This window comes from Mesoplodon bidens, assembly GCF_964165515.1.
Source record: "Mesoplodon bidens genome assembly, chromosome: 9".
In the NCBI taxonomy this organism is placed as follows: Eukaryota; Metazoa; Chordata; class Mammalia; order Artiodactyla; family Ziphiidae; genus Mesoplodon; species Mesoplodon bidens.
The window spans coordinates 31,708,681-31,720,061 of NC_138166.1; the positions used below are offsets into that span (position 1 = coordinate 31,708,681).

Consider the following 11,381-nt stretch of genomic DNA (forward strand, 5'->3'; position numbering starts at 1 on the left):
TTTAAGGAACCTCCGTACTGTTCTCCATAGTGGCTGTATCAATTTACATTCCCACCAACAGTGCAAGATGGTTCCCTTTTCTCCACACCCTCTCCATCTGCATGTTTTTTTTAATCCTTGGTTAAGAATAAATTGGGAGTCATGTTATTTAGAGTATAGGGTAAGCTCCTGTAACAAAGATATCCTCAAATATGGTTGAATAAGGTAGAATTATATTTCTTTATCATCTAATGATACATTGATTATTGATGGTCCAGGATGGTGAGTCTATTCATCTCCATGAGGTCATTTAGTAATCAAGGTTCCATTCATCTCTGCTCCACTAACCTCTGGGGCTGGCTGTTCAGCAGAAATTTCTGCAATGGCTGCATAGCACAGGGAGATCAGCCCAGTGCTTTATGACCACCTAGAGGGGTGGGATAGGGAGGGAGGGAGGGAGATGCAAGAGGGAGGAGATATGGGGATATATGTATATGTATAGCTGATTCACTTTGTTATATAGCAGAAACTAACACACCATTGTAAAGCAGTTATACTGCAATAAAGATATTAAATTTAAAAAAAAAGAAATTTCTGCAATGCTGCAAATACATTGTATCTGCACCGCCCAATATGATAGCCACTAGCATGAATGAAATTGGGGGCCTTCCATTTTAGTGTTATATAATTCTAACGAAATTAAATTTAAAATTACATGCACACAAGTAACTACTGTGTACCATATTGGACATTGCAGCTATGGATATTGCTATGTTCTGCATGATTAAAGCTGATTCACCACAGTATTTTTTTTCTAATCCACAGAAAGGTGGAAGACAATGGAAGGCAAGTAATATCTTTTTAGGTAAGTGAAAGTAAAATTACAACATCAATTTTACTCACGTTTCATTGGCAAAAACTCAGCCATTGTGTCAGGGGTTCCCAACACCATCCTGAGGTTCGGTGATTTACTAGGAGGGCTTCCAGGACTCAGTATATATGAGTCACAGGACTCATACTCATGGCTATGATTTATTACAGCAAGAGGATAGAAAACAAACTCAGCAAAGGTCAAAGACACATGGGGTGGATTTTGAAGAAATTAAGCACGAGCTTCCAGTAGTCCTCTCCCAGTGGAGTCACACAGAGTGTGCTCAGTTCTTCCAGCAGTGAGTTGTGACAGTATGTGTCTACCAGGGAAATTCATTAGCAACTCAGTGCACGAAGTTTTTAGTGGGGTCCCCTCTGCTTAGCACGTGTTGAAATGTCAGATTCTCAAAAGGAAAGCAGGTGGTTTGTATAAACCATATGGCTTGTACAGGTTAGGCACTCTAATCATTTGGGGAAAGTTTTATATCAGTGTAGGGAACTTTTACCAGTTAAGTTCCCAGATGCCAGCCAAGGACCATGCCTGTAAGCAGGCTTTTTAAAAGTCTTTTCTAAAGTCTTGGGCCTGCCATCTTCTTTTTTTAGCACAGCCATACCTACCTGCAAAGGAGAATGGGAAATATAGCCTCTAGATAGGTAGCCGCATGGCTAATTCAAACGCTGTTACTGTGGACGAAGTGGAAAATGGATTTGAAAGGATAACTAGAAGTCTCGGATGGAATTTACACACTTTATGACTTTGCACAAGTTGTTTAGACTCTCTGCTCCTTTGGTTAATACATGTGCCTCTGAAATAATACATACATTGAACTGTGCTTGGTGCACAGTAAGTGCTCAATAACAGATTATTATTATCATCGTTATTATTAGTCTATTCTTAGTCTTTTTTTTTTTTTTTGGCTGTGCTGCGTGGCTTGCGGGAGCCTGTTTCCCAGACCAGGGATCGAACCTAGGCCCCTGCAGTGAAAGTGCTGAGTCCTAACCACTGGACCGCCAGGGAATTCCCAGTCTATACTTAGTCTTATTATTAGTCGATTTATATGGGTTCATTTATCTCTTCCTCTCTATTCTTAACCCAAATAGAAACTCAGAATTTCATCAGGAGTGGAATCTGGACTGCTGCCTTCCTACCAGCTTTCTCTCTTGCAGATTTGGGGTTATTTTCATAGTATAACCTACGTGTCTCAAGCCCCTAGCCTTTGGAGATCATCCTTTCCTTTAGCATCCAAATATTATAACCAGTATCCCCATCCCAAGCCAACTACAGGGAATTCAAACTTCTCCCAAATCTTCCTAAGTGTTCTTGATTTTCTTTTTAAAAATTATTATTTTTTATTCTTGATTTTCTTGTTGGGGTCTTACATGTCCTGATTGCTGCCTGTCACTTCTTGCTTTGAACTCTTTGGTTTCTCCTTGATCACTTCTCTGAATCTCCCTGTGTTTTCAACCTTCCATTGTCCATTTTACTCCCTAAGGTGGACAGGAGCCTCCCTTCATTCTTCAGAGCTGGGCTAGCACAAGGCTGCCATATATTTGCTTTATGTTGGTGAATAAAGCTCATGGAAAGTTTATGAGTAAAGGAGAAGATAAATGAAAATTTGATATTAGATATCACAGTGTCTGAAGTTCTTAAGTCATACCTTGGGGTGCTCCTTCTCACCTTCTCTCTTTCTTGCCTCTCATCTCTCTAGTACTGTTTGCCGTGTTGCTGGAACCCACTACAGAAAACTAGATCTCTTTTGGATATCCTCTATACTACCTCTGGATCAAAGCCTCCTTACCCCATGCCACCAGAAGATGATGAAAAGTCCCTCAACATTTAAAAAACAAAAGCAGGGACTTCCCTGGAGGTCCAGTGGTTAAGACTCCTCGCTCCCAATGCAGGGGGCCTGGGTTCGATCCCCGGTCAGGGAACTAGATCCTGCATGCTACAACTGAAAAGATCCCGCGTGCCGAAATGAAGACCCTGCACAGCCAAATAAATAAATAAATAAATATTAAAAATCAATAAATAAAAACCCAAAGCAAACAAACCAAAAAAAAACCCAAATCAAAAACTCTTTCTAACAAAATTGCTCTTTATCTTTCTGTTATGTTAACATTTTAATTTAATCCATCCTTCATGCTCTTTCATAATTTAGACCCTATTGCTTCTGCTTCACTTCTACTACTTCTCTACTGCTTCAGCTATTTACAAGTCCTTCAGTTCTTCTAACATGTTCTCTCCAACCTCTGAGCCTTTGCACATGCTGTGCTCACTGCTTGAAACACCTTTCCTTCCTGTCCAAGTGGCTGAATCCTATACATTCTTTTAGTATAAGCTTAATTGTCTTTTATTCTGGGAAGCTTTTCCTGAACCCTCTATTTTAGATTAGACTCTCCTGTTGTGTGCTGTCTAGGAGCTGTTATTAGTTTCCTAGTGCTTCTATAACAAATTACCACAAACTGTGTGGCTTAAAACAATAGGAATTTATTCCCCCACAGTTTTGGAGGATAGATGTCTGCAGTCAAGGTGTAAGCAGGACCATGCTTTCTGAAGGCTCTAGGAGAGGATCATTTCTTGCCTCTTCTGGTGGTTGTCAATAGTCCTCGGTGATCCTTGGTTTATAGATGCACCTCTCCAATGTCTGCCTCTCTCTTCACATAGACTTCTCCTCTGTGTGTCTCTCTGTGTCTCTTTCATTCTTATAAGGCCCACCCAAATGACTTCATCTTATCTTGATTACATCTGCAAAGATCTTATCTATAAATCTTTTGAGGCGGGGGGCTACGTACTTAGGATGGTAGCACACATACTTAGCATACAGTATAGGAGTTATTTCTTTAAATTGTTTTCACTAGACTGTAAGTTCCCTGAGAGCAGAGACCTAGTCTGTTTTATTAACCATTATATCCCCAGGGCCTGGCAGAAAATTCTGGCCCATTGCAGAATCTCAGAGAATATTTGAATAAATGAATAAATGAAAACTCTCAAATCCAAAATTCTCTGGATTCTCCATTTAACTCCTACCTCTTCCCTCTCTCAAAGCTTCAGCATCCTCTAGAATTCCTGAATCTTGGTGAACAATCACCAGATCCTACTGAACTAGCTCCTAGCTACCTTTTGCCAATGACTGCCATTGCCTTCTCTCCTCTAGGCATTATCACCATCCTGATTCATCTCCTCCCTGGACTACAATGAAGGCCTCTGGTATGTTCCTCCAACATTTTCTTCCAGCCTCTTTCCCATCCATTCCCCACACTGCAACTTGAGTGATCATGTCAAAATGTAAATCCCAGATGTCAATCTACTCCTTAAAATCTGTCAATGCCTTCTCACCACAAATGGGATAAATTCCAAATTTATATGGCTTTTATAAATTATATTTTGATATTAATATGGCTTTATATTAATATGGCTTCTGATGCTGTCAATATTCTGGTCCCAGGCTCCCTCTCCATCCACTCTCAACTACCCTGCTTCTCATTCTTTATGCCCTGGACATAATGTACTTTTCATGGTCTCAACCATGGTGTGCTCTTTGTTGGTTCAAACCATTGCACATGCTGTTCCCTCGGACTGGAATTCTCTTCCCACCCATCTTGACCTGGCTAACCCCACATATCTTTCACATCTCAGCCCAAACTTCTCCTCCTCAATTAAGCCTCCATGACTGCCCTCCCCAGGCTTAGTTAGGTCCCTCTGCTATTGGGGCCCCTAGTATAGGTTCTCTGTGTGCCTCACATTTCTCTTTTGTAAACTTCATCACGTTTACATCCTTTATTCAACATCTGTCTTCCTGCCATGGCATAAACAACACGAACAAACATGTCTACTTGTTCACCCACGCATCCCCAGCATCACCTGACTTATATATGGCGCTCCAAACATTCTCGTTTGAGAATGGATGTGTTGGCTGACTGCTATTTCTCTTTGTTCTTTGATTTGGCTCTAATTTTGGGACGCCCGCTTGTGATGAATGGTTTCTAGAAAACAGAGTATGTGGTTCTTCTCTTGCTTGACGCCTCTCAGTTTTTGACCCCTGTGGACTTTCCCTTGCTCAGCAGAACTCCTCCCCTGGAGGAAGACATCCGTGGTGGTTAGGGTGGGGAAAGCTTTATTAGAAGACAGAACTTTTGTATGGCTGGGGCTTAAAAGGGGAAATCTTTGCCAAATTCCCAACATAGCGTTGACGTGGGATGGAGGGCCATGTGCACTTACCCAGATTGTCTCTCTCACCACCACTCTCAGTGGGCGTGAGAGGAGAAGGCAGACAGGGAATGTTGCTGGTGGGAAAGAAAATGGAGGGAAGTACACAGGCACCGACTAGTCACTGCCTCCTCTGGAAGGTCTTAGAATATTTCTTCCCAAGTCTTGCTAGTTTTTCCTTAAGATAAAGATTCATAAGTGCACAGTACTTGTAATTTCCCCACTCATTGACCAACAGCATGTATCCTTAAGAACGGACGTGTCTTAGATTTGATTATTTATGTGTGTTTTCTTCATTCAGCAAGGGTTTATTGGGGCCTCCTATGTTCGGGTTCTGGGCCGTGGGCTCCGGATGCAAAGATGAATACAATAGAGTCTGCCTTCTTGAGGAACCCCATGCTGGCTGGAAAGAAAAATCAACCCATTTTAAGATGTGATACAATGTGGTCAGTGCTGTGATGGACAGGTCTGTGCAGTGTTTGAGGAACCCAGAGGAGAGAGGCAGAAATTCTAGTTATTATTTGGAAACTTGCACATTGCTGTGTCTTCTGCAAGTGGTTGCACCATGTTAAAGGCTTTTGATTGCATCTTTAAATGTATTCCGCGTATCCTCTTGGGATTTTCTACATCATCTGTCAGTTCCCTGGGGGGTAGTGTGCCCTAAAGGTTAAGAGTAGGGAGCCTGGAGGCAGGTAGACCTGGATTTCAAATCTGTGGTTTACCTTCCAGCTGGTGACTGAGGGAATCACTCTCCCACATCCAGAAAAAAAAGTATGCAAATGCAAGGATTAAATATGATGCATGCAACACATTTAGCTTGGTGCCTGACATTCAGTAGGTGTTCAGTCATATCTTTCTCCAGGTGACTGCACCTTTTTTTTTAGGGGTGGTGGTAGCGATGGAAACTAGTTTATACTAAGCTTCACAGGACACACAAAGGTTTAGTTGCTAATTTTTTTTAAAAAGGCCTTTATTGGTATAAAAACAATTTAAACATTATATAAATACAATATAAATATTTCTTTTAAAAATATGTATAAGTTAGCATTTTTTTGAGGTAAGCCTACACATTCCAATAAATGATCTGGCTCCGAAACAACAAGGATATTCAAGCCGCATAGCCATTTTTACGATACTTTTTCAAAACAAGTATATAAAATATTTCAAGAGGCATTTCATAAAAATATAAATATCTATCACTTACATAAATTAACTCGATATCACATATTTAAATATCAATAAATTAAAAATAATTAAAATAGTGTCCTAACGCTCATACTTTTAGTTCTTCATAGAGAACAACGTAAGTTATGTGCCCAGTGGACAGGTTTCTGACAAGAGGAGGGAATGCCCATGAACTACAGCAATCTTAGGTGCCCCAGCTACTTTATCCGAATAGCCCTCAGGCTGAACTGCAGGAAATTCTCAAGGCTTCGCAGGATGAGGATAATCTTTGTGTTCTTCATCCAGTCATCGTTCTGTGACTGCAGATTATTCATCAGGCTGGCATTTGTAGTTGGGTCAGGGGTGGTTACTTCATCTGGATTCTTTACCTGAAGAGAACAGGAAACAAAAGGAATTGTTTAAATACTGAACAAATCTTTTGCAGTGGAGAGATACTGTGGCCCGTGGGAAGATGTTCAAATTGGGGTGAAGGAGCGGATTGGGGCCACCTGCCTTGACTTGCCCAGATAGGGGAAGGTGCCTCTCCTCTGAGCCCACAGAGCTTAGGACCCGCTCACAGCAGCTGAGCTCTAATCTCTTTGCTGCTCTGTCTCCGTTAGACCCTAAGCATTCCATGGGTAGCCATAGTATCTTACTCGTCTTCTGTTATCCTAAACAGTGCCTGACGCATAGTCGGAATTCAATAGATAAACGAAGCACTTTTAGTTAAAGGCATTTTAATAGGTTCTTCAGGGAACTCTAATACTTTTCTCTGGTTTTGCTCTCACCCATTCATCCCGCATCTGTTAAGAGTCCACTGCTCTGAGGGCTTGAAGAGGACTGGGCAACGCCTTTCAATGGACCCACTCACATGGAGCTAAGTAATTGTGGAAGGCCTTGCACCTCCAAGTGTGATCCTGGGGCACTGCAGCCTCACATCACCAGAAGCTTGTTAGAAATGTGAGTCTCAGGTCTCAACCCAGACCTGCTGAATCAGACTCCGCATTGTAACAGGATCCTCCAGGAAACTCGTGTGCACCTTAAAGTGGGAGAAGCCCTGGTTTAGGGCAACCTGGTTTAGCCCTGGTTTAGAAAAGGCAGAGGCAGGATTAGCACCCATGTGCCTGCTTCTCAGTCCAGGGCCCTTCTCTTCATGCTTTGGCTCATCCACAAATTGTGCCATCAGGCCTCCACCATGTGGCATTTGAATGGCTAGCTGGTAGTGACCAAAGCTCTTGGTACCTGCTCTTTCAGCCTCTCGCCATTTCTCTGCATTAACTCTTTGGCAAAAGAGTAAGGGAAAGGAGTTGAAACTACCATAATAACACGAATGTCAATTGGCAATATTAAAATAATTTTTAATTGCTCTTTGCTCTGTTTTGTGGATCACTATGTGAAGTTGAATGTGCTTTCTTCTGCCTCTACGGGTATTTTTTTCTTATTTCTTAAGCTCTTAGAAGTTGATGTTAAAACCCTCCCCATTTAACAGAGTTTTAAATACAGTTATTGATGTCTTTTGCAGAAGAGAGCAAAAAGAAAAAGTTTTAACTATCAGGAAATATTTCTCAGATCCTTTCCTTCACACATGGCCATCTCTTTTGAATTGGCTCTGCACTGCCGAGTTGTCTAGGCTGCTTTCTTTGAGCCAAGTGAGGGGATGAGAAGACACCCACCTTTTGCCTCAGGATCTGGACCAGTGCTTTGATACTAATCTGCACAGCCTCGATGCTTCCCTTATCACCCTCATACTCGTTCTGGAGGTAGTCCAGGTATATCTGATACTCCAGAAGACCAGTGGTGATTCTCATCAAGCAAGTCTCCTAAGAGGAAAGATGGTGGGAAAACTGGTTATTGCTAGGAAGACATAATCGATTTTAAAAGTTAAAATTGCTCTAATTCAATAACTTCTCCATCTGCCCCTCCAGGGAACTTCAAGTACTTCTTAAGCATCATGTTTTGAGACATGATGCTGAAGCTGCAGTGCTCCAGGATCACACTTGGATGCTCAAAGAATCATGTCTCATGTTTTGAGACCTGTTGTTTAAGGACAGCATCAGCTGCCCCATTTAAAATGTCTGGACAGTGAGAGGCACCGCTTCATTTCCCCAAAGCCCAGTAGATGCTAGATTGTGGCAAGGGGCCTTCCTCTGATTCTCTCCATAATGCTCTTTCCTCTGGCTGCACTCCTGCCCTTGTCAACATCGGGTGGAAAGCTCCTTTTATGAAATAAAAGGGCTGAAACCTCCTTTTATGAAATAATCAGAAGTCAGTGGAGGTTATGTCACTGTCTAGCAGGAGAAGGGTATAGAGAATGACCTCAGCAGGGAGGGCAGGCCTGGATCCTGCCAAGGGCAGCCAAAGAGGAGAAAGGTCCCTGGACCAACTTACCCAGGATGAACTAGCTAAACCTGTGGGGTTTCCTAACATTTGACTGTTGTGAAAATTCCAGCACAGAGGGGCTATCTCTGACCAAGTCGTTCAAAACTAAGTTGGCTTTAATAGCGTTTAAGTTGGCCTCCTCATGGAATTTACATGATGCTCTTCACATTTATCCCCTTCTTGATTGCCTGCCTGGTCTATATGTATACAGACACTGCATGCAAGAGGGAGAACTTTTTACTAAGGAGTAGCTAAAAGTGAACGTATTGCATTCGTACCTGATTGAACCCAGATTGGAAGCATCCATCTTTTTCTGCCATTTTTGGAAGGTTCAGGTTGTTTTCTGCCAGTGCCTCCTTGCTGTTTTCACACTTGTCATACTTCTCACACATCTGAGAAAGAATATCAGAACCGTTATCGTATAAGTGCCCCTAAAGCAAACACCACTAGAGGGCTGATGCCCTCTGGCCCTCATGGCCAGAAAGTTCTCTAAGAAAAGTGAAATCACAATCCATTAGCCTCCAGGCAAGCAAGGTCTACAGGAGATGAGCACACTTGGGTTCAATTCTAGCCTCACCTGTGACTTCACGTTTATGACCTATTCCAAGTATCAGTGTCCCTATCTCTCCAAGTTGGGGATAATGAAATACCTCCCCTGTAAGTTTATTGTGAGGATAAGACACAATATTTATATAAAGTGCCTGGCACATAGTAGGTACTTAATAAATAACAGGAATTTTGATGATAATTGGGTGAATATAATTTGAGCCATAGAATGTCCCAGCTGGAAGGACCTTTCAGATCATCTAGTCCAATTCCATAATTTTACAGATGGGGCCCAGAGGTGGTAGATAATTTGCCCAAGATCACAAAGCTTGTTCAGCAGAACCACAACTAGATTTGGGGCTCCCAATCCCCTCTCCAGTATTCTTTCTTTTCTACCAAAGCAGAGCCAAAGTACCTTACATTTAAAGCTTGGGAGCTGCTTTAACGCACCTACGATTTTGCCGCTTCAGTGGGCTATTAGGTATGCATTTTATATGCCAGAATAACTTTGGGGAATCCCTAACCACTGAGCTGGTGTCACCTAAAAGAACTGTGACTGTCCTGAGAAGCTGTACAGTCATTTCAGGTGGTGATTTTTAATCCTCCCAAAGTCCGAAACACGAAAAAGATTGACAGACCTTATTTTTTGGTAATGAAAAAGGAAGTCCTGAGAGGCAGTGTGACCTTCCGCTCACACCAAGTGTGGAGCTGAGAATGGGCCAGGGAGCATGGATCCCAGCCCCACTGTAGATTCTCCAAGAGGAAAAGGAACTACCTGGGACCAGCAGCAGAGGAGAAATTACAGGACACAGTCTGCCCCTTTGGCTTCAAATCTAAATTGCCTCCCAACCCAGCAAAGACCTCCCAGTGCAGGATCCCCCATCCACATCCAAGGGCAAGGAAATAGGTGCCCACACAGGCCCTCCATCACCCTCAGGCGAGCCTACCTACCTCCTTTCTCATTGCAGAGATTTTGCCGAGGATGTACTTAATGAGAGCTTCAGTTTTGTCTGGAGAGGTGAGGAGAATTCTGTCTGAAGTGGTATCATCTTTGAAATCTTCTCCCATGGGTCCCGGGGTAGGGAAAGCAGTAGCCGTCACCAGGAGCAGCCCCAGGGAGAAGGCGACTGTGCCGGAGGGAAGGGAGAGCAGCCAGTGAGCAGACCGCACCGCTGGGGGAGCTGTGCTTCTGGCTGCTGGCCGCCCGCCAGCCCTCAGGGCAGCGGATACACACCGCCTCCCTGGCCCAGCACGGCTGCCAGCCAGTTCCAGGGCGAGGGATTTCCTTCACTTACTTGTGGAGAGGGAGTTCATAGCTGGGTTCCTGGAGGGCAAATGGAGCTCTCTTTCTCGTTGCTGGTGGGCTCGAGGGCAGACTGAACCTCAGATATCCCCGGTCTCATATTTATTGGGGGTTGAAACTCTAATATTGAGACTCATGGGAAAATCCCACATTTGATAAATCTTTGTTGGAGGATGGGGGTGGGACCAGAGCGGGTGGGGCTGATTGGAAACCTTATTAAGATTGTGCAATGTGACGTCCTTTAGCATCACAGGAATCACAACTAGGGGAAAAAAGTCATTACCAAGGCTAGTCCTCAGAAGCTGGATCACTCTTCCTTTACTTTCTGTTTTTTTTTTTTTTCTTTTAGTGACTCAGCACATTGGCATGTCTTGAGAAGGAAAGTAAAGCTGAAATCATGCACGAAGTTTTACGGCGGGGTGGCGGGGGGCGGGGAAGCTAAGGCTGACTATGGTTAAAAAATACTTTAATTACCAGATTAACTGGCTGGGATTTAGTATTCCAGTTTATTGGTATTTGTAAAAAACCTGAGATGAGTTTCCTCAGACCACCCCACAGCCCACCGGCCTGGGTTACAAATAAGATACTGAGAGCCCTCTGCAGTACTTTTTTTCCGGGCTCTCGCCGTGACCAGCTGTTGCAGAACCGCCTGACTGCCCCCGAATCTCGTGCACTAGTCGCTAGGAGTCTCCAGGTGCAGTGTGGGTGCATACGTAAATGACTCCTTTTTGCCACCACGTGGCATCTGCCGTCTTCCTCCTCACCTGCTCCAGCTCACTTTGGCCAGGTCATTGGTAGCCCTGCTCACTCCCCAGTGGCCTTTTGGGGATCCTCCCCATGAAGACTTTGATCTCTGGGCCATGGGGGTTGTCTTGTAGTGCTGGTGCTGTCCCCTCCACTGGCCACAGGGTGACCCTGCTCCCATGGGGAGCC

General features: G+C 43.6%; 1 protein-coding gene across 1 annotated transcript; it reads right to left on the reverse strand.

Moving 5' to 3' along the window:
• Window positions 1-6,026: 6,026 nt before the first annotated feature.
• Window positions 6,027-10,986, reverse strand: IL6 (interleukin 6). Its single transcript, XM_081244224.1, has 5 exons — window positions 10,441-10,986; window positions 10,097-10,272; window positions 8,878-8,991; window positions 7,894-8,040; window positions 6,027-6,609 (listed from the first exon to the last, which is right to left on the reverse strand). Exons 1-5 carry the CDS (start codon window positions 10,457-10,459, stop codon window positions 6,439-6,441), a joined length of 627 nt encoding a protein of 208 aa, XP_081100350.1. The 5' UTR covers window positions 10,460-10,986; the 3' UTR covers window positions 6,027-6,438.
• Window positions 10,987-11,381: the final 395 nt, after the last annotated feature.